At 56.4% G+C, this 25,000-nt stretch overlaps 10 protein-coding genes across 10 annotated transcripts; 3 read left to right on the forward strand and 7 right to left on the reverse strand.

Annotated features, from left to right (window-relative positions):
• Positions 1-468: 468 nt before the first annotated feature.
• Positions 469-2,622, reverse strand: JN550_000066 (uncharacterized protein; the record flags this gene model as incomplete). The annotated part of the gene is made up of 3 exons (XM_049318428.1): positions 469-1,775; positions 1,827-1,880; positions 1,938-2,622. 3 exons carry the CDS (start codon positions 2,620-2,622, stop codon positions 469-471), a joined length of 2,046 nt encoding a protein of 681 aa, XP_049177355.1.
• A 2,004-nt stretch (positions 2,623-4,626) lies between these two features.
• On the forward strand, positions 4,627-6,720 carry JN550_000067 (uncharacterized protein; the record flags this gene model as incomplete). Its single annotated transcript, XM_049318539.1, has 2 exons — positions 4,627-4,669; positions 4,745-6,720. The coding sequence occupies 2 exons, from the start codon at positions 4,627-4,629 to the stop codon at positions 6,718-6,720; spliced, it is 2,019 nt and encodes a 672-aa protein (XP_049177356.1).
• Positions 6,721-7,492: 772 nt separating this feature from the next.
• On the forward strand, positions 7,493-8,571 carry JN550_000068 (uncharacterized protein; the record flags this gene model as incomplete). The annotated part of the gene is made up of 3 exons (XM_049318650.1): positions 7,493-7,622; positions 7,827-8,239; positions 8,326-8,571. 3 exons carry the CDS (start codon positions 7,493-7,495, stop codon positions 8,569-8,571), a joined length of 789 nt encoding a protein of 262 aa, XP_049177357.1.
• A 433-nt stretch (positions 8,572-9,004) lies between these two features.
• JN550_000069 (uncharacterized protein) lies at positions 9,005-9,340 on the reverse strand (the record flags this gene model as incomplete). Its single annotated transcript, XM_049318761.1, has 1 exon — positions 9,005-9,340. The coding sequence occupies one exon, from the start codon at positions 9,338-9,340 to the stop codon at positions 9,005-9,007; it is 336 nt and encodes a 111-aa protein (XP_049177358.1).
• Positions 9,341-10,917: 1,577 nt separating this feature from the next.
• JN550_000070 (uncharacterized protein) lies at positions 10,918-11,683 on the reverse strand (the record flags this gene model as incomplete). Its single annotated transcript, XM_049318871.1, has 2 exons — positions 10,918-11,381; positions 11,443-11,683. The coding sequence occupies 2 exons, from the start codon at positions 11,681-11,683 to the stop codon at positions 10,918-10,920; spliced, it is 705 nt and encodes a 234-aa protein (XP_049177359.1).
• A 729-nt stretch (positions 11,684-12,412) lies between these two features.
• JN550_000071 (uncharacterized protein) lies at positions 12,413-13,609 on the reverse strand (the record flags this gene model as incomplete). The annotated part of the gene is made up of 3 exons (XM_049318982.1): positions 12,413-13,313; positions 13,364-13,449; positions 13,511-13,609. The coding sequence occupies 3 exons, from the start codon at positions 13,607-13,609 to the stop codon at positions 12,413-12,415; spliced, it is 1,086 nt and encodes a 361-aa protein (XP_049177360.1).
• Positions 13,610-14,467: 858 nt separating this feature from the next.
• JN550_000072 (uncharacterized protein) lies at positions 14,468-16,346 on the reverse strand (the record flags this gene model as incomplete). The annotated part of the gene is made up of 5 exons (XM_049319092.1): positions 14,468-14,707; positions 14,768-15,844; positions 15,916-15,965; positions 16,066-16,150; positions 16,311-16,346. The coding sequence occupies 5 exons, from the start codon at positions 16,344-16,346 to the stop codon at positions 14,468-14,470; spliced, it is 1,488 nt and encodes a 495-aa protein (XP_049177361.1).
• A 2,636-nt stretch (positions 16,347-18,982) lies between these two features.
• JN550_000073 (uncharacterized protein) lies at positions 18,983-21,067 on the forward strand (the record flags this gene model as incomplete). Its single annotated transcript, XM_049319203.1, has 4 exons — positions 18,983-19,216; positions 19,295-19,464; positions 19,518-19,647; positions 19,745-21,067. The coding sequence occupies 4 exons, from the start codon at positions 18,983-18,985 to the stop codon at positions 21,065-21,067; spliced, it is 1,857 nt and encodes a 618-aa protein (XP_049177362.1).
• Positions 21,068-21,663: 596 nt separating this feature from the next.
• Positions 21,664-22,326, reverse strand: JN550_000074 (uncharacterized protein; the record flags this gene model as incomplete). The annotated part of the gene is made up of 2 exons (XM_049319314.1): positions 21,664-21,834; positions 21,955-22,326. The coding sequence occupies 2 exons, from the start codon at positions 22,324-22,326 to the stop codon at positions 21,664-21,666; spliced, it is 543 nt and encodes a 180-aa protein (XP_049177363.1).
• A 782-nt stretch (positions 22,327-23,108) lies between these two features.
• JN550_000075 (uncharacterized protein) lies at positions 23,109-24,626 on the reverse strand (the record flags this gene model as incomplete). The annotated part of the gene is made up of 4 exons (XM_049319424.1): positions 23,109-23,617; positions 23,686-24,140; positions 24,212-24,345; positions 24,483-24,626. 4 exons carry the CDS (start codon positions 24,624-24,626, stop codon positions 23,109-23,111), a joined length of 1,242 nt encoding a protein of 413 aa, XP_049177364.1.
• Between the last annotated feature and the right edge of the window lie 374 nt (positions 24,627-25,000).

The raw sequence follows: 25,000 nt of genomic DNA on the forward strand, positions 1-25,000 counted from the left end.
GTCCATAGATAATGAACCGGAAAAAAGAGAAGAAGAAACGCCTAGGTCTGGATAGAGAAGGAGACACTCTAGAGACGCACAGCCGCACTCCGGTTGTGATGCAGTTGACTTCACGTCCCCTCACCCTGTCGCGGGCGGCGAGGAACACCCGGGGGCTTTACATCTAGAACTAGATACGGAGTGGCGGGCATTTCGCGGCCTTGTGCTGGTTGTATAATCTGGAGAAGAATAGAATTGAAAGCATTCAAAATCACAATGAGGCGTGTCCTCATGAATTGGTGAAACCCCTCTGGGCGTTGGGTGAAAGTAAGAGAAATGCAATCCATATGAATGTGGCTGTAGGCTCCTGCTGAGGATCCAAGCTCTATGATGCTCCTTACCAACCCCGGCATGTGTAGCCCACCATATCTACATGTTATTCATGCAATCCCGACAATAGAATTGCATCATCATGACGCATCTGCGATTCTAGTACTCCAAACCCGTGCCAAAGCTGGTGCTCCTAGCCAGCGTGGCGCGCTTCATGCCGTCCCGGCCCGTCGTGGTGCTCTTCCTCCTGTCCAGGCCCGGGCGGCCGGCCGCGGGCCCGTCGCCCGCCTCGACGGCGGCCACGACCTCGGCGGGCGGGATGTCGTCGTCGATGCGGTAGATGAAGTAGGTGGCGATGAGCACGAAGATGCCGCCGAGCGCGAAGACGATGCCGATGCTGTGGTCGCCGGGGACGCCGCGGGGCTTCTGGAAGATGCGGAAGACGACGCTGGAGCCGACGGTGGCGAGCATCTGGGGCGCGGCGATGGCCATGTTGTGGATGCCGAGAATCACGCCGGCCTTGTCCACCTCCTCCTCGTCGCCGTGCAGGCGGCGCTCCTGGTCGAGGAGCGCTTCCGTCTCGCCGTCCGCGGCCGGGGCCCGGCCCGCGGCGTGGAGCTGGGACTTTCTCCTGGCGCGTATGATGGCGTCGCGGCGGCTGACCTCGGCGCTGATGATGGCCCACGGCGCCCAGAGGGTGAGAGCCCAGGTGATTCCCACGAGCCCGATGAGCACGGTCGCTGCCTCGACGGTGCGGACGAGGACGGCGCAAAACATGGCGACTACGAAGATGAGGTTGGACAAGATCCACGCCCAGCGCAGCGTAAACCCCGGGATGACCAGGTAGTCGAGCCAGGTCTTCTTTTCCGACTTGTGATCGTCCGTGACGCCACCGGGTCCCTCACCTGGCACGCCGTTCGTGATCGGAGCTTCGTAGGTTGGCGCGATGAAGAAAGGTAATAGCACGTTAGTCGCCAAACTCGTCAATGCGAATATCAGCAACGCAAACGTGCCAACGCGTGTTCCCCTCTCGTACAAGTCGTCCAGCTCTTCGGGTGTCATGTGTGGATTTTCCTCCAGATACGGCTCGATGTATATCTCGCTGATGTAGGATGACGTATAGAAGAGCATGGGGAAGAACCCAATCCATGCAAAGAACTGGACAGTACAGACCTTGGCGACCTGAGGCGGCAGGCGTTTGATGGAAGTGAAGATGGTGCGGAAGAAGGCAATAACGCCAGGCTGATTCTTTGGTGGTGGCCCATCAAGTCGAGGATCTCTCTCCTTCACCAGTATTGTGCTGAGCAGGACCGTCCCACAGAGTGCGATGCTAGCTATCGAGCAGAGCACCTTGAACTGAGTGTTGCCGAGCCACCATACATACTTGGGGAGATTGACAAAGCCAAAGCAGTAGCCAAGTATGTTTCCCACACCCACAATCCTGCTGGCCATAGAGTTGGCTTGTTCTGATGCGGATGTTAGTCAGAGTTGTGCTCAGAATGCCTGGTCTGACTTACCCTGCTGATGGACAGGTGCGCAGTCCACAATGAAGGCTCGAATTGCAGCCTGAACTGAAGTTGAGAATTAGACATTAGGCTTGGAAGGTGGGTTTCCAAAGAACGACATACCAGTGTTGATTGCAAAATCCAGGATGTATACCCAGAGAACGGCCACCACGATGATGGTCACTTTGGCACCCTCGCTCTTTGGGTCAGTGCCAAACAGGCCGAGGAGCCCTCCGACAATCTCCTTGGTCCAAGCAAGAAACATCAGCGAGATGGAAGTAGCAAGAGCACCGCCTAGCATGAAGGGTTTGCGTCTGCCCCAAGGTACCCGGCAGTTGTCGCTTCGCATACCAACGTAGGGCTGCACAAGTGTCCCGCTGAGTGGCCCGGCTATCCACACCAGAGCCATCAGGGACTTGCTCAAGCCAAGAGACAGCAGGTACGGTGAGCCATTCGATAACTCAACGGACCATGCAATCTGTAGGCCACCGATGCTGATCGTCAGTAGGATAATGTACCACAGGCTCTTTGTAGACTGCCCATCATCCTCTGTCTGCGCGTCAGGCACACCATGCCGCTCGGGGCTGGCGGTGGGTGCTGATGCCCCTAACAGACGCGTCTGCTCGTCATAGCCATCTGGACCGAGATGTACCGGGGTTTCCTGCTGCAGTGTGCTGCTGCCCGACAGACTCACGGCGCCATCGCTGTTCGAATCGGGTCGAAAATCGCCGTTTCTGTACTTGGGCGACGGAGGTTCGCGGCTTGAGGCAGAGGAGGAAGAGGAGGAGCTCGACAGTGACGACGTCATGCCACTGTGGTGTAGGTACGCAATGCGTCTGTCCCCTGGAATGGTGCTCTGTCGGGAGGGTGCGGAAGCTGCGAGCAGAGTTGCTCGAGGAGATGATCGAGGATAGGATCGAATACTCGGTCGAGTCTATTAGACTCACTCGGGTTTGGACGTGGGGTATCTTGGTCGTGATAAGCTGTCTCGTCCCGAACCAGATTGAGTTGGCAGGTAACGATAAAGTAGGTTGACACTATCTTAGCGCACAGGTATGGGAAGCCGATCGTCACCCAGGCAGTATGGATGCACGCCAGAAGTATAACCCAGTAACCAGCTGGCTGTACGCAGGGGGTGGACGGTGTTACGCTTGAAGGCAACGGCGAGAAGTCAAAAGTGTTGAACTCGTAAAGATCACTGTTGAGATGTATGATTGAATATTCAGAATTTCCCTATGGGGTTTTTTGGTTGATATCTCGAGACGTCAGGCGGTCGAGTCAAAGGGTGCCACGAGACCCAAGGTTGGAGTAGAGGGGCCACGCGATATCGTGGGGTTGGAAGTTGGTGTCATGGCCTTCCCCAGGATTGGGGAGCTGACAGGAGCGAGGCTGAGCTCACTCGCGAAACATGGGAGGAATACCTATATCACCAGATGTGGCTGAGGAGTGCGGTTGAGGGCAAGGCGGTGCCCTGCATTCTTCCGGCGCACCTCAATCGCAAGAAGCCATCTTGCCTCGGAGTCTGGCATCGTCATGGCCAACATGGAATTTGATGCTGCCATTACATCAGTGCTAACTGGGGCATGCAGGTACGGAAGCTCGGGGGTCCCGTCCCCATGGTGGGTTGGAGGGGGGGTCGGCAGTCGGTAGCACATGGACAGAGTGCTCCCCCTTCCGCGGCAGCCTGGCATTCGACGCTTAGACGCGGGTACAGTACAGACCTCTCTGAACTTGCTCTGCTCTCTCTCCCTCTCTTGATAGAGACAAGGCTGACAAGACTTAAGCCGACGAACATTACTTTGTAGGCCCTCTATTTGAGGAGGACGCAGATGCTTTTCTTGTGCCGCAACGTCATGTGTTTTGTAGTCTACTCTATTACCGTAGTAAATGGCTAACTGATAACTCGCAACTTTAAGCAAGACTTGCGTCTTATTAGGTCCCTACCCTGGTGTAACCACTAACCAACTGGCATCTCCTATCCACGCGATGGCACGTCTTGTCCCGCTTCGTCTCCAGCGCCGCTCTAACATGACCCGGCAAGCATCCTTGTTCAGCACGTCCGTGTCGCCAGAGTGCAGCGTTGATCGCGTCGAAATGAAGCCGATGGGGTGTTTCATGGTGAAAAGTAATCAGTGAAACAAGCATTAAATAGTCGGGGTCTGGGTAGCTTGGCTACATGCACGCCACAGAGCTGGGAGGGATGGACTGGTCCACGGCTCTACACAGTCCATACGGCAGACGACGAGAAGAGGCCCAGCACTTGGCCAGCAGACAGGGGGCCTGCTATGTCCAGTCCAGCAGTGTCAGTGACAGCGTTATCGATAACCGCTCCACGACCCGAAGGGCAGGCCTAGCAGGCCTCAGCAGGCATCTGATCTCTCATCTCAACCTGGAAGCCTGGTCTCGGGTGTGGCGGCGCAGGCCCGCAGGTTGGCAGGCAGGAGAGGTGTCAACTAGTTAGTCCCTACTTTTAGAACCGGGTCTGCCGCAACCACCTGCAGGCCGACCAAGGCCCAAGACTGCACAGCTTCCGGACGTAGATGATAGCTGGCAAGACGACTTCGAGCCCAGCTCCGAATGCGCATATTTCCCTGGGCAACCACCGAACCAACCCAGCGCCGCGCATCGTTGCTCGCGACCGAGCCCAGCCCACGCGCCGAATTCCCGCCCTCGCAATTGATGTCATTTCCGTCCTGACATGCCACACCCTGCCCGCGTCGCATCGAGACCTTCCTCAGGCTTCACCATCTGAAGGACAAAGGACTCCCCCTCCCACCCCTTGGAAGCCCTGGAGGGCAGCAGGAGCACCACTATGCTGTCAACCATCACCAACGCGGCGGTGCAGCACCTCGCCCGTATGTCGTCCCGACGGTCGCCCTGGCGCCGTGTTGCGCTGCACCAACTCTCATGCTAACATAAACCCATCGCAGGCCGCGCCGACGACGACGACTCAGACCCAGGCGGCGACCATGCCGAGCAGGAAGTCGAGGCATCATGGGCCTTGTTCATCCTGCTGATGCTGCTGATCATATCCTTCTTCACGAGCTACATGCTGCAGCAGAAGAAGGTCCAGGCCGTACACGAGACCGTCATCTCCATCTTTGCCGGCATGACGGTCGGCTTGCTTCTCCGAGTCACGACCGGCCACTCCCTGCAGCAGCTCGTCAGTTTCGACTACCAGATCTTCTTCAACCTGCTGCTCCCGCCCATCATCCTGAACTCGGGCTACGAGCTCCACCAGGCCAACTTCTTCCGGAACATCGGCGTCATCCTGACCTTTGCCTTTGCCGGCACTTTCCTCTCCGCCGTCGTCATTGGCGTGCTGGTCTGGCTGTACACCCGGCTGCCTCTCGAGGGGCTTGAGCTGAACTTTGTCGACGCCATCTCTGTCGGCGCAACGCTGTCGGCCACCGACCCCGTCACCATCCTGGCCATCTTCAACACCTACAAGGTCGATCCGAAGCTGTACACCATCATCTTTGGCGAGTCCATCCTCAACGATGCCATCGCCATCGTCATCTTCGAGACGGCTCAGGGCTACAAGAGCGGCACGGATTCCTACGGCTTCTTCAGCTTCATCGAAGGTGTCGGCATCTTCATGCTCTCCTTCTTCGGCAGCTTGCTCATTGGCGTCCTGGTTGGCGTCGGCACCGCTCTCATCCTCAAGTTCACCTACGTGAGGCGCTACCCCCAGATCGAGAGCTCTCTGGTGGTCTTGATCGCATACGCGACTTACTTCCTGGCACAAGCGCTGCCCAAGATGTCTGGTATCGTGTCTCTGCTGTTCTGCGGCATCACGTTGAAGCACTACGCCTACTTCAATATGTCGAGACGGACACAGCTCAGTACCAAGTATATTTTCCAGGTCCTGGCTCAGTTGTCCGAGAACTTTATCTTTATCTATCTGGGTCTATCGCTGTTTACAGACACCGACCTGCGATTTCAACCCCTCTTGATTATTGTCACCGTGATCTCGGTCTGTGCCGCAAGATATGTTGCCGTCTTCCCCCTGTCCAAGGCCATCAATTGGTTCATCCGCTATAGGGCACGGCGCCGGAACGAGACCGTCAGCGACGAGCTGCCTCATAACTATCAGGCAATGTTGTTTTGGGCCGGCTTGCGTGGTGCTGTCGGCGTGGCTTTGGCTGCTTTGCTGGTGGGAGAGAAATCATATGCCCTGAAGGCGACTGTCCTAGTCGTCGTCGTGCTCACCGTCATCATTTTCGGAGGTACCACTGCCCGGATGCTGGAAATCCTCGGCATTCGTACTGGCGTGGTGGATGAAGTCGACAGCGATGACGAGTTCGACATTGAAGCCGCTCCTGGTGGCTCGTATTATAAACGCTCGGGGACGGGTATTGGCTACACACCACGGGCACGCAACGGCTCGGTTGGCCTGTCCAGGATGAAGTCCAAGAACGAACCCGAGCGTGGCAGCTATGTCTCCGGGCACCACTCACCATCATTCAGTGGTGGGGTCCGGCCATCGAGCTTGAGCCGAAAGGGCTCGCGTATCCAGGTGTCCGGCGACGAAGCGGAGCGGACCGATCTTTTGGGCGGCCGCAGCGGCAGCATGACGGAAGATTCCGATTTTGGCAGTGATGTTGATACCTCAGACCTACCGCCGCCGGCGCGTAGGCCGCGGCCCAGGAGGAAATCGAGTCCCATGCTCACCCCTAGCGGGACCTCCGAGGGTGACAGCGACGGCGTGTTTGCCTATCCAACGTCGGGTCACCGGGATTCCCAGCCAGTGTCCGCGTCTACAGCCATCAGACAGCTGTTTACGGCGCAAGACCCTCAGGCGTTATTCCGCCAGCTGGACGAAGACTTTATCAAGCCCAAGCTGTTGCTAGACGGATCCGGGGGTCCGAGAGGGAATGGAGAGGGAGGCTCAGGGTCGAGCTAGATTTTTAAGGTTTGGGTGCATGTTCAATATAATAGGACCATATCAAATAAAGTCGAATGCAGTATTATATACTTAGCTACCGGCGCTATATTAGAACACCCCGTGCGAGTCTTTCGGCAGTGCATTAGTAACCTTCAGGTCGATTCCAGCGGCGCCCTTGAGCCTCAGACATTCAAGGCTTCTGCATTGCTAAGCAGGTACGTGTTAGCTTTTTCAAAGTCAGGGCTCTGGTCAATGCTACTTTTGAGCCTGCACGCATCTTGTTTTTTGTATCCTGGGACTACAACGCATACCGCTACCTGAACATGGATGCTTACAGGTCTCTCTACCTATAACAGGCTAATTAGGAGGCCCCAGCCCATCTCCCCATTCTCAATCTAAGTGCGCCTCTGTTGCGGCAAGCGGAGGCTGCAGTCCGCGGTTCTCTAATACTACGCACCGCGAAGTCCAAGAATCACGTTTGCTGCCCGCGGTCCGCCCTGCCTGCCCTATATTGCATCTGGCCCTGGCTTAGATCCGTGGCCATACCAGGATGGGGTCCCTGGTGGCACTCCTGCATCGAGGGTCTATTCGGATTGGCAATGCTTATTACCCCTCGGCGAGTTGCGACAGCTTGAGCTGAGGGCGTATATAATGGACACCAGAGACCCGGGTTGCTCCCACCTCCGTTGCGAAGGCTTGTTCCCTCTTCTCGTTGTAGTGCCTGGGGAAAATCTGGTGCTCGTTAGTCTCCTTGCTCGTTCAGAATCGTCCTGTAAATCGTTATCTGAAGATGAAGTCGGCTCTGCTGCTCGCCCCCCTCGCCCACGCGGCCGTCATTTGGGATGGCCGCTTCAACGACTTCAGTTCGGCGGCTGACCTCAACAAGTGGAGTTGGTCGAATCAAGTCGGACCTTATCAGTGTGAGTCTTTGGACTGTTCTATTTCCTGATACATGCCGCTGGGGTAATAAATTGGAGATTGGGGGCATAATGATGGCTAGAGGGCAAGATATCAGAAGTGTAGCCCTAGACATCTACGCACGGGTTTGCCTCATATAGTAGGAAAGGGCATTACGTGCAGGAGTACCGGTCCAGCTCTCCTATGCTGACTAACCCCTTCTACAGACTATATCCACGGGTCCGGCAGCGTGGACAAGTACATCAACCTCAGCGCCGACTACAAGAACCCGAACGACACGGTGAGCAAGCAGGGGGCGCGCTTCACGCTGGACTCGACGGCCTTCTGGAACGGGCAGAACATGCGGCGCACCGAGCTGATCCCGCAGACGACGGCCGGCATCAACAAGGGAAAGGTCTGGTACCACTTCAGCCTGATGCGCAAGGATACCAACGCCCCCAGCCCCAACCGCGAGCACCAGATCTGCTTCTTCGAGAGCCACTTCGTCGAGCTCAAGTACGGCTGGATCAGCGGCGAGCAGGGCACCAGCAACCCGAACCTCCAGTTCATGATCAGCCAGAACTCCAAGTGGAAGACGGAGTGGAAGGCGGGCGTTTGGCACAACGTTGCCTTTGAGGTTGTGAGTATTTCTGCTGAATCCTTGTCCCGTTTAAATAAGCAGTGCTCGGAAACTCCCCAACGCAAGTCTCAGCTGGCTGACCACAGTTGCCTTCCCCCAACCAGGACTTCTCCGGCAACAAGGTGGGCTTCTGGCACTCGGAGGGCGGGGCGCCGCTCAAGCAGGAGGTGGCGCCGCAGTCGGCCTCGACGTCGTCCAACGGCGCCGACTGGCACCTGGGCGTGCTGGAGCTGCCACGGTCCGGCTACAGCGACTCGACCGAGGATTTCTACTTCTCGGGCGTCTACATCGAGGACGGGTCCCTGACCACGACCATCGGCGGGCCGAAATAAGCGACGACTGGCTGCCGTGGGAAACCCCAGGAGTGTATGGAACGGATGAAGAGGGCAGAGTGAAGGTAACGTTCGCACGGTAAATGTGTGGAAGGAGGGAGGGAGATTTACACGTATAGCATATGAGACGCGATCAGTCATGTAGATAGTTCAGGTAAGCATGGGAAAGTATATATGAGAATCGAAAACCCGTCCATGAGTCCCTTGCTCATCCCAGTGGGTTGGCAACTGAACCTCCGGCCCCTGGTCTTATTCTGCCTGCTTCTTGCAAGTAATACAATGACAGCAGTCCAAATTCCGCCCTGCAGTATCCTTTCTTGACGCTATTAGAAATATTGGACAATTCCTTAGCTGTTTATCTCAGGTATACCAGTCCACCTGATATAGCACCACGGACTATACCTGGATACCCTCTCCTATTACACTACAGAACTCAGCCTGCCGTGCATGACCCCAGATGCGTCACCGTCTCGCCAGGCAGCGGTCCTCGCGAGATGTCCCAGCCCGTGACGCCGGCCCAGTAGTGGCACCAGATGGACCCATTACTGCAGTAGCTCAAGTCGCAGTGCTTTGTGAAGGACGTTGCCAACGTTGTTGGGTTTGGGGCAGGAGTCACCGGAGCCGTTGTTGCAGGGGTTGGCGGTGGAGGTGGCGCCGCCTCGGCCGTCGCTGGCACGGAGGCCTGGACCGTGGTCGTGTGTGTGATGGTGACCGTGATCAAGGCGAGCGCCGTCGGGCTGAATGTGAGGAAGAACAAGAGTATCAGCATGATTTGTTTCTTGTTTCCTCCTTGGTGTAGTTCTAACGACAGGTGGAGTTTGCAAGATGCTCATAAGACTTCGACAAGTATCTCCGTGCTAATCTTTTATTTTCAGAGTTAGTATCTGGAATATCTGAATCGCATCTTTCGGTATAAGCCAACATAGAAGGTACGCTGACAAGAACCGCCGACTGCTCTTATATCACGAGACGGCCCACTCTGGAGGTGGTTCGGGCCGTCGTCAGCACGTGGAACACAATGTGCTATCAAACACATCCTGCATGTTTGCTACAGGCTCGTGGCCTTTCCGCTCCCAGCCAGGGGCCTCTCTTCCGTGACTCGAGCAAACACAAAGGGGCACGAGAGAATACGAGGCGGACCTAATCTTAGATATGGGTCGATCGACTCTTCGTTATCTTGTGGAGTCAGATACAGAGCGGTGTCCATCCATTCCTGGAGAATCTAGAAGAGAGATGGATCGTTACACAAGGGCATTCGTCTCCCGTATTATGAATGTGTACCTCATTGAAAGAAGATGTTTGTCAAGTTACGTAATGTATTCGCAACCCATTGAAAGGTCGTGGAACTTAGACCTGGCGAATCTTGATCATGAGACCCGATCAAGTGGTACTCGGAGCTATTCAGATTAGAAAACGTCTGATGTAGAGGAGCACAGGCGAGTCCTGACAAGGGAAAAGAAAGAAAGAGATTAGAGCATAACCGCAGCCCTTCGGAGATTTGTACAACAGGTCAGAAACTACGTCTATAGCCTCGGATACAGCAACTTGAAAGTGTGAGTTAGACATCGGTTTGGTCTTGGAGGTATCCTCCTGATATATCTGTGGCATACGTTCAGATTATTGCCGTTGTAAGTAATTACTGTTGACGATTAACCGGGCCGAATCCATATATCTTGGATCATTGTGCCCATCCTTCACCCTTTCTCGATGAGGCTTCATCCATGGTTCAATGTACCACCGTTGGGTCAAACAAGAAGTCTCTTCGGAAATGATACTAGTCTTCGGTTGTCCAAAGTTAAGCATATTATCACCACGTGCTTCCAATCTTGAAGACGCGTCCACAGAACGGTATCAGGGCCGGGGAGGAGAAAAGAACTACTCTTGAGCAGCGAACAAGAAGAGTAATCGTTAGACTGCCCAACGTGTGATCCTCATATTTTATTTTTTTTATTTTCTTATAGGAATTAAGTAGAGTGCTACTAAGTTGCTAAAGTAATAGGATGTGAGTGATGCAGCAGATGAAGTTCGTGGTGGACACAAAGTATTACCAGATTTGTCAGCTCATGAAACCCTCGAGATTAGCGTTCATCTGGACGTTCATACAAAATATAGCCCTTGAAACACCTAGAATCAGTATATCACTGTTACCTCTGATTGAGGTCAACTTCCTCAGATCATGCTGGTCGAAAGGAAAAAGCCTGTATTGTAATAATCTAGCCCTAAACGAGAGTGGTATACTAAGGTCCCACCACAATGTTCTGCTTCCCGCTAGCACAAAACCCTGACTCTAGTGAACGAAAGACCACGAATAGTAGTAACTGCCACCTTGGCCTTTTCCTAGCGGCCTTAGGAGCTGAGCCTCAGCGCCATGTCCTTGTCCTCTGAATCTGTAAGTATCGACTCCTCTGACCACTGGTCCACAACGCTCGCTTTACCCAGGGATACTACCGAGATACTATCCTCTTGGTGAGGCTTGGCGCTGTCGTAGCCTGGCGTTGCAAACGTGATAGCTGGGTGATCTTCGGGCGCTTCCGACTGCTTCAGCGTGATGAAAACCGGTCGCCGCACTCGGAGAGATGTCTCGAGGATCTTGTCTATCCAATGAATTGGTACGCGCCACGTGTCTTTGGACGTGGGAATCGAAGTGGGAGTAGCATTGCAAGGGGCATCGGTTCGGCAGGGTATGGGACTGTCTGACCGAGGAAGCTCTTTTCTGTGCTCGCTTGGCCGCTTGATGATCCTGACCGGTTTCCGAATGGGCGGTGGCGCGGCTGTATCGGTGAGGATTTCGTCAAGACCGTATCGCGTCTCTGGTTGAGTTGTCAGTCCAGAATGCATGCCAACACGAGAGAGAGAGATGAAGTGATTTACGAAACATCTTGAAGCTATCATCATTGCGAAACTCAAGCTGCGGCAATGTGACAGGCTTTATGGGTTGAGCCGGAGGATCGGCGACACTTGGGGGATCTGAGAGACTGGTGGACGTAGATCTCCGGGGAATGAGGGAGTCGATAGAAGTGTTGGAGCTTCTCTTTGACGATGCTCTGCTCGAAAGCGTCTTGAATTTACGACGGAACGACCCGACGAGCCCGGAATGCTTTTTGGTATCCATGCTTGCGGAAACACGATTCAAGAAAGTGCCAAATGATGTTTGTTGCAGACGAGAAATGGCCGAGGCCGGTTGAGTGGTAGACGTGGCTTGGGATGGCTCTGTCACTGCTCTATGATATGTGACAACAGGGAAGGGGCGATCCAGCCAGCTGTAATTTCAGTCGATGATAGCGATATCATAATGATAAAGTCTTATGCTGGCAGGAGGCACATGGTCTTGTTTGGTGCCGACGCCGCCTACTCTCAATGCTATCTAACGTGCCTCTTTCGCGGGTCTTGGGCCTGGGTTGAAGACTCAGAATTGGTCATCCTACTATATAACTTTTAGTCGGCCGGTTCTGTCCACAGAGGTAAGCACCTGGCAAAATCATATAGAGTGCAAATAGATGGAATATCTAGTTGAAGATTTGTGGTCTGTTTCGAGCTAGGAAACCAGAAAGACACTCTCCGGCTCGGGACTTTGATGAATAACCCCGTGACCACCACAAATGCGTCTCATACAAGTTGAATAAGATGTGGCCTATTCGTTACCCTTTTCGACTATATCTATTTCCCCCCTTGGCCAGTAACTAATCCACATTGTATTTTCCGGTAGGCTGTCTCAGGAACTACTGATCGCCTTCAATTGACCATGAAAGCCAATTCTTTTTCAGTAACGACTCCCAGTCGAGTGCCCAACCGACCATGCGCCCACAGCTGAACCACTCCATGATCCAGATCCTCCCCCCTTTCACACCCTCATGTTCACCCAGCTGCCCAGCCACCGCCAGCTCTGCGCGACGCGGCCCACGCCCTCGAGCACGTCCCGGACGCGGCCGTTGGGGTCCTCGAGCCGGTGGCCCTCGAACTCGACGAAGAAGACGTACTGGAAGGGCTCGATCAGGCTGGGCCGGCTGTTGATGCTGGTCAGGTTCAGCCCGCCCTGGCGGAAGCACTCGAGCACGCCCGCCAGCGCCCCGGGCGCCGTGTGCGGCACCGTGAACGAGGCCAGCGACTTGGTCTTGCGCCCCGCCGGCCGCCTCCACCACGCATCGCCGGCATCATCGCCGGCGGCATCAGCATCGGCACCCAGCTTCCTCAGGACGAAGAACCGCGTCGTGTTGTCGTCGCGGTCCTCGATGTCGCGCGCCAGGAACCCGAGCCCGTTGGCCTCGCCGGCCAGCGCACTGCTGATGGCGGCGCTGGTCCCGGAGGCGTCCGTGGCCGCGAGCTCGGCGGCCCGGCTCGTCGAGCTGACGTCGATGGTCTCGATGCCCCGGAGGTGCGCGCCCATGAAGCGCGTGCACTGGCCCCAGGCCTGCGGGTGGCTGTAGATGCGCTGGACGTGGGCGAGGCTCGCCAGCGGCTGTCCCTTCGGACCCGCTGGCAGCGAGGACGACTCGGGACCCGCACCGTCTGCAGCGGCAGCGTTGGGAAGGCGGCCTAGGAGGCAGTGGTGCACGTCCAGGTACGCCTCGCCGCACACGGAGAGGTCGCCGTACCGGCCCTCGCGGTCCGCGAAGTGGTCCAGGGTGAAGACCACGGAGCCGTTGGTCGAGTTCTCAAACGGGACCACGCCGTAGGCGGCGCGGCCGGACTGGGTGGTCTCGAAGACATCTGTTGTTCGCCGTCCCCAGTCGTGAGCCCGACCACTCAGAGGAATAGTACAAAGGAGTGAAAGATCAGAAATCTTCTCACGCACGCAGCGTGGAGCAGGAGGCACATACCCTTGATAGTCACGACAGGCAGCAGCTCGTACCTATCGGGCGAGAAGGTCTGCATTGCCGCCTGATGCAATGCGTTAGCTAGGAGTGTCCATGGGAGTATAGGATGAGCGGGCATGGCGTACCTGGTGTGTATAAGATGTGACGGGACCAAGGAAACAGACGACCGGTTTCGAGCCCTGTGTGGCGGTCTCGCCCTCTGCTCCCTGCTGGCTCGCTTCCATCATGACTAGGCCTTGCGATTATCCAGCTCTCGGGTGGTTTCAATTGCTTGCATGGAATCCACGTTGAGTTCTACGAGGAATGAAACGTACTTAGAGGGGGATTTAGAAAGTTGCAACTGCGATTCCGGACTAGGCCCACCCTAAGTCGGCGCCCTATGAACGACTTTGACAACTAGGTACGATTGGCCTCACCTCCTCGCCCTTTTGCACCTTCAGATCGACTGGGATTACCCTCATGCACCCCCTCCTGCTCTGCATTAGTTGATTGGATAGGAGTTTTCTTCTTTCACACCTGGGTTGCGTCTATGAGGTCGTTGGCATTGCAGCCTTTCGCTCGATGTGGTTGTACTACTGACATGGAGTGTAATTACTTATATTAGCCGCGGAAGCCGTTAAAGAAAATCTCGTCTATATTATTGAGAGGACTCCATTGCATGTAGTGTTTCACGTATGTTGGCTTCCAGGAAGATGTTGAGAGGGAATCGCAGAGTAGACGACATAACAAACGAGCGACTTTTTTTTTTCATGTGATCAATCTACCGAGTACGTTAAGGCAAAATCTGACGAATTGACTTGCTCCCTCGAGTCCTACGTCCACGAAGAATACGAAGACAACCTCAACCTGAGGTGGTTCGTGGCTAGGAATCCTTGACTAAATGGAAGCAGACCAAACACTATCAAAACCTCCCCCTCCGAGCTCCGACACAACGAAAGGCCCCATAGCGAACTCAGGGTCTTGATTTCCGGTAGCACCCGGAAAGTATCTTCTCGATCTGACGAGAAGTACAGTTAGCCTGTGTTCTGTGCTACTCATCATACAGAGAATGGACTTACCTCCTTTCGAGCTGTTGAATCAACTCAAGATGCCGTCATCATATCGCGAAGCGGGCTGGGTCGGGCAACCTGTTTAGCCGTGTGCAGAGAGGTCGCTGGCCCCGTCTTGAGCTGGCGCCGCTCTTTGAAGGACAGATGTTCTGCCTTTGGCTCTGACGTGGGTACGGGGCTGGGCGGCGGCGGACACTCGGTCCCTTTGCCAACAGGTGCCGGCTTTGATGCGATGGCTTGAGTCTGTCCCTCGGTAGAGTCGAGGGCATCAAACTGTCAATCGTCGTAGTAGTCATCATCGTCGTCTACTTCGGCTAACTGCTCGAAGTTCACCTTGTAGCGGAGAATGCCGCCAATGCCACCGAAACCCTTGACGAACTGGTTACCCTCGGTCGACCGATCCGAGACGAACTCCAGATTCGTTCCAAAGTCCTTGTAGTGTTCGGCGATCCACTCGATGAAGGAATCCTGGGAGACGACTTCCATCTCCTGACCAGTCTCCTTGTCCATGAACTGCTCACGGTTCTGCTCCTGCTGCTTGGTGACGTGGAGCTGGATCTCACTTCCATTGCTGTCCTTCAGGACCCAGCGAGTAATTTCCAGGTTCTCGAAAACAATCAGGGTCTCGACAGCACCAAGCTCCAGAGCCTTGAGCGTATCCTCAATACCGTAGCAGACCTTGCCGGTATCTTGGCTGATCTCCTCGAAGTACTTGCCAATCAGCTTCTTCTCCTGGATGAACTTGACGTTGCCCAGGGTCTCGGAGGACAACTCGATGGCCTGGTTGAATCCGTTCTCGCCGCCGTACGAGACGTCGACGACCTTGATGACCTTGGTGGCCAGACGGTTGTCGAACATGTCGGAGGCATTCAGGTCGTTCTTGAAATCGGCCGAACCAGCCAGGATGATACCGGCGACGTTGACCTTGTCGTTGGTGATGAAGTTCTGCACGGCCAACTCGGCGACCTTGCGGACGTAGTTGTGTCGCTTTTCCTCTCGCAGACGGGCGAAACGCAGGGCGGACTGACCACCACGGCCGTGCTTCTTGGGGAGATCGACGGAGAACTTGTGGACGACGTCTCTGGTGTTGCCGCTGAGGGTACCGAACAGGGCGCCGTTTCCGTCCATGACGATGAAACCGAACTTCTGGTCCGACTCGAGCAGCTCGGCCAAGGCCTCGGTGTGGAACTTGTTGTCACAGAGGTACAGGGACGTGTTGATGGGCTTGAAGGGCTCGAAGTCGATGTTGACCTTTCGCTCCTTGCCTTCCGAGGTCAAGATTTCACCACAGTAGACGACGAGGCCATTGGGAGGGACCTTGTTGTAGAGCTTGAGTCTCTGTTGGGTCGAGGTGATGGCCGAGAGCACGGACTGTCTGTTGACACGCGACTTGATGTTCGAGGCAGTACCCTGTAGGGAGCGTTAGTCAGCCGGGAGCGGTTCGCAGGGCCGGTTGGATCGTGGCAAGGACGACAACATACGTATTCTTCTGCCAACATCTTGGCCGCTCGGGAGACCTGATCCTTGGGAGCTGTACACTGAAGTCAGTCTTTGACCGCCCCTCATTCTGCTCACGAGGCGCGCATGGGCAGGCATGGCGGGGTAAGGGAGAGAGGGCCGCGGAGACGTACGGATAATGAGCGAAATCATGGAGGTGCCGTTACCACGGGCCGCCTCGAGGCGTTTGATCAGCTTCTTCACCTTCCATATCTCAATCTGTGGGCATCGCCGAGGTCAGCTACGGTTCAGTCGAGCGCAGGTGGGCGTGTTGCCCGGGCTGGGCTGGGCAGCTAGCCTGGGTGCAGGGCGGGGTGACGTCTCTGGGTGTGTTTTTGGTGCAGAGAGGAGCCGGAAGACAGCGCTGGGAAACACTCACGTTCTTCTCCGCCTCGCTTGCTTGGGCGTCACTCATGGTGGGCTACTTTGCAAAGAGCGATCGATTCGAAAATGAAAGTAAGAAGTAAAAGGAGAGGATTGGCAAACAACGCTCCCTTGGGCAGAAACCAACGCAGGCGTCGGTCGGGAGTGGAATTTTTGGCAGGAATTAAAATGGACTCGGTTCGTGGTGGAGGTCGCAAGAGCCAGGTGCGCTTTTGGTCGGGGGGGTCGCGCGTGTGAAATTCACCCCGTACCCTGGCGCTGGGGCGGGCAGAAGCCTGGCAGCTAATGGCAGGCTGGCAGGCTGGCAGGCCGTCAGGTTGCAATAGCGTCACTCGCTGGGGGGTCAACGCCGCAACATTTCGCCGCCCGCACACGCCCAGCGGTGACAAGCACCACCTGGGCATGGAATTCTCTCGCCCGCCCGACTCGCCCCGGCCCCACGACTCAGCACTCGGCGCTGACTCCCGAGTTCCGTCTCACTCACTCACTCACTCAATCCGTCCCTGAACCTTGGAACCCATCGAGCCATTCACTTCATTTACTATCCAGCGCAGGCAAGACAGGCAGCCAGGATGTGACTGGAGGTGGTCGCAGAAGCTGCGGCGCAGAGTTGGGTTGTGACTCTTCTGAAGAATCAGAAAATACAGCCTAGACGAGCCACGGCTGTGGCAGAATCCAACTGTGACACCGACCCGGCGGAGTCATCCAAAGAAGCCCCTTCAGTCTAGTTTCTTATCCTTAGGCTCAACACAAGGTCGCAGTTCAGCGGACATCGACGTTACGCTGGGAGCGCTGGGGCAATGAAGAATCCCCATCGCGTCCTCCAAGCTGATTCGGCTTGATTGGGTGGCAGATGGACTCAGCGTCTCGCGGGTCGGCCTCAGGCCCAAAATCTAAAAGTGGCGTTGCATGGCCCGTGCCGTGGTTCTTTTCTTTTGGGTGGCGCCAAACGGGCAAGGCGCTTGAGCCTTGGCCTCCACCTCAATTCTCACAACAACACTCTGGTCCGCCCTCGCCGAGTCACGTCCGGTCCCTCGCCGCTCGTCTACCCCAGCACTCATGCCCTCGACTCCGCGTTGCTGCAAGTCAATGGGCACACTTTTTCCTGATCACTGACAGGTCGTGCATTTACTGAGCTCGTTTTACAGTTCCTGCACGCAGCATCATGCATACGCTCGCAGCCCAGAAGTGCCTTGCAGTTCAGACTGCGCCGCCGGCTTGATTGAAATGCCCGTGTTCTGCTTGTCGAAGCGCAGCTTTATCAAAGTGTGGGTGTGGATATCCATTTTACAAGGTTGGTTGGTGTCTTGACACCTTTGCCGTGTTGGTCAGGCACGCAGGAGTGACCAGTGTCCGCAACACCCAGAATAGTCTCCGGACACTTCTGCCACGGGAGATCCGATGTCTTACGGACTGCAGGGCCTGGCTTAAGATGGACGATGTACCACGAGCACAGGACCATCTGCGAAGAAACACTGCTCACTTGAGAGGAGCCTGGCGGCGATTCGGTCATCCTGGCTGCCAGGCACTATCGACTGCCCGAGCCAGTATCAGAGGACGCAGCGCCATGAGATGACAGACATGGGCTTATTTGCACCCATGTGGAAAATCCAAGGCTTCGGAAAAGACCGGTTTGCAGTGCCTTCATGGGCTCAGGCTGCCAGGCTTTGTGCGCGCTACTCGAAGTCCCCGGTCGACGCAGAGCGGGGGAGCAGAGCAGTTCTCAACTTCGCTCAGAACGCTGTTTGGAAAGGCTTCGGTCTTGGTGATGACTTCATTTCGGGAGTTGCCGATCAAATCCTCAGGGCTGGGCTGGGGTGCTGTGCCAATCCGCGGTGGAGCATATGGCGCGCAAGCACGTGGACGGCAATCATTCTACCCTGCTAAGAGCAGGACACCCACGTTGGGACACCACCTATTTCGCGGGAATGAGAGCATTGGTTTCTGCAGGTTCTTGATGCGTGGCAGAGGTATTTGGGTTTGTCCCTTCTGGCGGTGGTGGTCAGCCATCTTTTGGGACTACCACTGGGTGTGGCGCAGGCTCTATCTGAGGCGCCCGAGTTCACCACCTCTTCTCTGTCCGACAACATGTTTTCGGGCTTTCGCAGCGCAATCCAGCCGAGCCATTATGGCGCAAAATGATTGTGAAGGCTGGTTACAGGTGAGTTTTTGACTCCCGTGGGGTCTGTACGCTGCCTTGCTTGGCTGCGGATAATGGGGGAGAGAGGTGAGGCCTGCACGAGCCACTATCCCTGGCCCCAAGAACGCGGAGGACCAATGTATCAACGGTTGTGACGAGCTTTGATATGAGGTTTGATAGATGGACGAAGGGTTTTCGAGCCTCTGTCTTCCATGGATCAGGTGTAGAGACCGAGCGGTCTCCAACGCGGTCTGGGCAGTGACTTGGGGTCTCTGGGACGTCTGCCGTAGTTGCCTAGTAGTTTTTATATCTTTACCTATCAAAGTCATCTCATGCCCGATATGCGGCTCGTGGCCAGGGGTGCCCGTGGCTTTTAGTGCGGCCCAATTTGTGTGGGTGACTGCCGGTCGCCCTGGAGCCGTTCACCTCGCACCTGGACCTTACTCTGACCTCCACACTCCACATCCACCAAGACTTGACCTGCCCGGCCGTCCACCTCACAACCACCCCCATTGCACCTCGACAAAATGGCCGACGACGAGTCTAGCGAGCTGTCGTCGCTCTCCTCCTTGTCTCCTGCCCCGTCCGACGATGAGAACGACGTCGAGCTGAAGCAGGACAAGGGCATCCTCAAGTTCTTCCACAAGCTGCCCAAGGGCTCCAAGCCAGCGGCCGTGGCCAGAGAGCCCTCCCCTCCGCCGCGCAAGAGGTCGCCCTCACCACCTCATGACTATGTCCTGGCGGACAACCCGGCCATCGCGGTATGTAGCCACGCCAGAGGCGCGTCGAAAACGCGAAATGTCGCGTAGGTTCGCGATGCTAACCTGACTTACATGCAGTTCATTGTCATGTTCCGAAGCCGCTTCAACGACGCCTTCCCCAAATCGCTTTCCAACTTCGGGCCACAAGAACTCGAGCGCGATGTCACGGAATCCGTTCCCGGCGACCGTGCCGAGCATTTCCTCTGCGCAGTGCTGGGCCTGCTGCTGAACCGCAAGCAAGATGTCAAGTATGACGCAATGATCCGCCCAACTTCGACTTGCCGGTAGCTAACTGGTACAGACCTGGCCATTACAACCGAGCTCTGGAAGACGCCATATCTACACACAAGAGCCAATGGCCCAAGGATTGGCAGGACAAGAACCCACTGTCCGGCGGCGCGACTTTCACCTCGATGAACCCAACCGAACGAGTACGTACATGACTGCTCCTGTCTCCCACCAATTTCTCTTTCGCTACTCCTCCCCACCGTTGCAAAAAATCTCTGGTAGCTTACAATCGTGCTTCAGATCACACTATTGCGAACGCTCGTCTTGTGGAGTCTGTCCTCATCCGATGCAGTCAAGGGCATCATCAACCAATCCTACAAGGGAAACCGGCACGACGACGACCTGAACCAGCCCCTCTCGGTCCAGCCGTGGGGCTCTGATAGCGACAAGCGCAGGTACTTCCTCATCGAGGGCCTGGACGACACAAACTTCCGGGTCTATCGTGAAAGCAACCCTGCCGGTTTCAATAGAACGTGGTGGAGCGTCGCGGGAAGCATCGAGGAGCTCAATGCTCTCGTCGACAAGCTCCAGGTGCAAGATACCGGTCCCAAGGCCAAGAAGCTGGCGCAGAAGATGCTGGCTGCTATTCCCCGGTTTGAGGCATCGGAGGAGAAGCGCAAGAGGCGCGAGTACCGCCAGATGCAGCGCGAGCGTTTCAAACGCCCCGAGCCGGGTTTCTCCATGTACGAGGGAAGGACGAGGGGCAAGCGCATGAAGTACACATACTCGGACGACGAGGACTTCTTGACAGACTCTACCGGTGTGCGACGCTCGGCGCGCAACACCGGGACCAACACCCCCGCTGAGCCGTCCGGACCAGTCACGACGGCGAGCGGACGCCAGATCAAGGCTCCGTCCCGTATGACAGTAGATGCATCCAACAACATTGTGACCACCGAACCCGACCAGGATCAGTCATCCACTAGGGCTGCCTCAAATCGTGGGTCGTCCAAGGAGTCCTCCGTAGGGCCTACAGGTCGCCCGCGCCGTAGTGCAGCCGTCAACCACGGCACCAATGGCTGGTCGGCATCGCGCAGCAGGAGGGGCTACAACTCCATGGACGAGGACGAGGACGACAGCGAGCCTGATCTGGGCGATGACGAAGAGGAGGACCACGTGCCCGACGAGAGCGAGGAAGAAGAGGAGTTCGACGAGGACGAGGACATGGCAGACGACGACAACGACTTGGAGGACAGTCCCAAGAGTATGGTAGTCAAGTTGAAGGTGCCGGGCAAAGACGGGCCCAAGATCGATCTCGACAAGTTTCGGTACAATGGTTCTGAAGCGAAGGCCTCATCCAAGGCGCAGGCTGAACCTGACTCGGAACCAGAAAAGGAAGAGAAGACCGAGGACTCCATCTCCGTTGCGCCCAAGAAGCAGAGGACCCCTGAGCCCCAGCCCTCGGGGACCATCGCATCTTCACTGGACCCTGCCCACCGACCGCCCTTGACTCCTTCTGCTGCTGCTCTGCAATCCAAGAGTCTGGCTTATAGGGAGAGCCCAGACAAACTGCAAGGCGCAGCGGCGGTACCGCCAGCAGTGCCCTCGCAAGCTGGAGACTGAAACCTGGTGGTTTGTTGACCGTCAAATCAACTACGAAGGTGCATTGGCGTTGTTGCGTGTATGGTCGTGTGCTTCTTGTGTTCGGGGGTGTGTTGTGGCGTTTTTGGACGGCCCTGAAGGTCATGGCCTTGCCAAAGGGAAGGAAAAGATATCATGAATGATTAGAAGCGGCAGGGGAAGGGATCACCGCTGAGTTACGCTTATAATTTGCTTGCTAGACAAGGGGTGTAGTACATTATCTGTGATGTACGCTGCGCGTGCTGCCTCCCGGGCACAGGATCTCTGACAAGATCGTCAGACATACACGCCCTCTTGGCATGCTATAGTACAAATAGGTGACAGATTCAGTCTATCTATCAGACCCCGTGCCCACCCTAACGAATTCGTTTGCTGTATTCGCACCTCCTATTTCCGAAGTGCTCTGAACTCGTAACATTGTGTTCATGTATCCTCGCCACTGCTGTGGTCCTCTGTAGCCAGCCCGCGCATATATCAAGCGTGACGCCTCCTCGGATTGCCACCCTCTTGGTAGTCCTCACAACACACTGAGGCTGGTCTTGTTCACCCTTTCGTCTCCCAGATTAAACACCCCCCGCTCACGCCGCCTTGGCCTTCTTCGGCGGTATGGGCCAGTTGTTGACGCTGTACCACCACCGCCGCAGGCGGGCCCCGGCCGACCCGCCGCTGTACTGCGCGTTGCGGTTCCAGAACTGCCAGCCGCAGATGGCCAGGTTGTACAGGACGCCCTGCGCGAGCGGCATCATGACCTGGTTTGTTGCGGGTTTGTCAGTTTACTAGTTTCTCTTCTTTCGGCGCTCCCGTCCGAAGGGAGGGGAGGGAAGGGAGCTAGACATAGGAAGGAGGTAGGGAAAAAAAGAGACACCAACCTGATCTCGCACCGTGATCCACACCACCCGCCCCCAGCCCTCGGCGTCCTGTATCGAGTGCAGGTAGCTCTGCTCGAAGCGCAGGTCGGGCATGGGCGGGAAGCTGGTGCGGCGGCGGTGGGGGCGCAGCACGCTGATGGGGATCTCGTCGTCCTCGTCGTCTGATATCGCGGCTACATCGTCGTCGTGCTCATGGTCGTCATCCGGGCCGTGGTGCTGCCGGCGCCCGCGCTGGTACTCGGCCGCGGTCGAGGCGCGCACGGGTTCCTTGGCCGAGGCCGACGTCGACGGGTTGGCGTCGTGGTGCGGCGACGGGTCGCGCTTGATGTGCGCCGTCTGGATCGTCTCGGCGATCTGTGTTGGGATGGACATGGTGGGAGCTGCTGCTGCTGTTGCCGTAGCTCTGTGCGGATTCCTCGTGCCTAGTCCTGCTCTGCCCGCCTTTGAAGTGACCGAGTGTCGGTGAGGCGGTGTGGCGAGGAGATCAAGAAGGTTGATGGATCGTGGTGCAGTTGGATGGATGGTTGCACGAATGCCCCGAGCGCGGCGGTGGTTAGCGAGTGCTGGGCCTGGGGGAAGCTTGGATCATGGATGCGGCATGAGGTCAGTAGCGCCCGGGGTCGCGCAGCTGACGGACAGCTGGACCATGCCTAACCAGCTTGACTACGAGCCAAACCACTGTATAGTCTTCGTATGTAACACGTAGTCAGGTTGATTATGTGTATTAATTGCCGCGTGATTGTATTACTCGTCAGACTATGGCTACTGAAACCTTTATAAGCCCTTGATTCGCATACCATTTCACTTCTTGATTATCACCGACAGAGACCAGGTGGCATCTCCAGAGCCAAAGGTGGCCCCCTCTGCTTGACAGAAATTTCAATTATTGGGTGCAGTACGCGTTCTATCTGCTATAGACTTCGCATATCATGGGAGACAAATGAGAAGTATCAGCTTCCAGTGATTTCGCTCTAGAGACACAGTGTTCTGAAGCCGTCGTTTCATCTTCACTCGGATCGAGCCCAAGGTCTTACACAGCTATAGGCGATGTGCTTTAAACAAGTCTTGATTCCTACCAACAAGACCAATTCCGTTCCCCACCTTCTAAATATGATACAGGAGAGTGACTATACGAAATTGAGACGCCGCATTTCTTAGTTGAAGTAGAAGTTCTCATCGGGCGTTCTGCCACGGATGAACTGGGGCTCGGTGCCCTTGACGTAGATGTCCTCGTACAGAATCTGGGGGGTCGTGTCGGGCACGGCCATGGCCTCGGCAGCGGCCACCTCGTCGTTGACGTGCTTGCGGGCCTCCTTGTCGATCGACTTGAGCTCCTCCTCGGTGACGACGGACCAGTCCAGCATCTTGGTCTTGAGGCCGGCGATGGGGTCGTTGGTCGAGCGCATGCGCTGGATCTCCTCACGGGTTCTGTAGGTGGTACCGGGGTCGGACATGGAGTGACCACCATATCTGTAGGTGACGTACTCGAGGACGAGGGGGCCGTTGTCGTTGGTAGTCCACTGCTTTCCGTACTGGACGGCGGCCTTGACGGCGAGGACGTCCATACCGTTGACCTTGAGACCGGGGATGTACTGGCCACGCTTGTAGTAGTCCGTCAGGGCAGACGAACGGGCGGCGGCAGTACCCATACCATACTTGTTGTCTAGCCGGAGTTGTCAGCAAAAATGTGATGGGAGATGTCACGGGGCGCAATGTTTCGGGGAAACTCACTCTCGCAACCGAAGAGCGCGGGCAGGTTCCAGAGCTTGGCCATGTTGAAAGCCTCAAAGACCTGGCCCTGGTTGCTGGCTCCGTCACCGTACAGGATAACGGTGGCCTGCTTGCGGCCGGTGTACTTGTGTGCGAAAGCCAGACCGGCGCCGACGGGGACCTGGGCACCGACGATACCGTTTCCACCGTAGAAGCCCTTGGAGAACATGTGCATGGAGCCACCCTTGCCGTAGGCAATACCCTCGCGGCGGCCCAGCAGCTCACCGATGATGGATCGGACGGTGGCGCCGCGCATCAGGGCGTAACCGTGGCATCGGTAGGCTGTGATAACGTCGTCCTCCTTGTTCAGGGCGTGCTCGATACCGGTGGCGACGGCCTCCTGGCCGGTGGACAAGTGGCAGAAACCTCGGATCTTCTTCTCCTTGTATAGTCTGTCGGCGGCCATCTCCATTTGTCTGCGATACCTGGTCAGCTCCGGCGCCGGTGGAAAACCCCCCCTCATCTGCCCGTCGCGGTTAGTGCGTACCTGGTGACCACCATGTCGTAGTACATCTGCTTGAGCTCCTTCTTGGTGACATCGAGGGTATAGGGCGGGGGGTCGAGCTCGTAGGTCTCGAAGCTCTCGTCGCTCAGGTTGACCTGGAAGGGCTTATCGTCTTCCTACACAAGGGGGGAGGCGTACACGGTCAGCATGCTCGAGTCTCTCTCAGGGGAAATGGTCGGCGAAGAGGGGGCCCAATTGCGACAAGGCTGAGCCTCGTGACAGCTGGATTCGAAGGGGCGCGTGGCGTGCATACCTCCGGGACGCCCTTCTCGAGCGAGGCTGATGCGGCATCGGTGGTGACGGATCTGAAGGCGGCGACGGTGGGAGCGCGGGCGGCACGAGCAGCGCGCAGCGACGGGGCCGCAGCCCGCGGTACCCTCAAGGCACGAGAGAACATGATGTGCGGCCGGCGGTGGGATGAGGGCGGACGGAGGGCAGGACGACGAAGGGGGAGGGGGCAGAGATGAGGTGAGAGGGAATTGAAGCTGCTCTGCTTTGGGATTTGGATATGGGGTTCCTCCGAAGCCAGCAACAAATTAATTTGTCGTTGGGATTTTCGCTGGGAGGGTACGGAGGTACATGGCCGCCAAATCGCTCCTTGGCTCCGAGATTTCCCTCACCAAGCAGCCAGCCGCCCGATCCCCGAACGGGCTTAGCCCCTCGGAGCTTTGGTGGATCTCCCCTTAGCTTGTTGGGTGCGAGAGAAAAAAAAATAATAAGGCCGACGACAAAGACAAGAGAACGTGAATTGATTCCAGGCAATCAAGGCAA

The sequence above is a fragment of the Neoarthrinium moseri genome (genome assembly GCF_022829205.1).
Source record: "Neoarthrinium moseri strain CBS 164.80 chromosome Unknown scaffold1_Wmoseri_CBS_16480, whole genome shotgun sequence".
In the NCBI taxonomy this organism is placed as follows: Eukaryota; Fungi; Ascomycota; class Sordariomycetes; order Amphisphaeriales; family Apiosporaceae; genus Neoarthrinium; species Neoarthrinium moseri.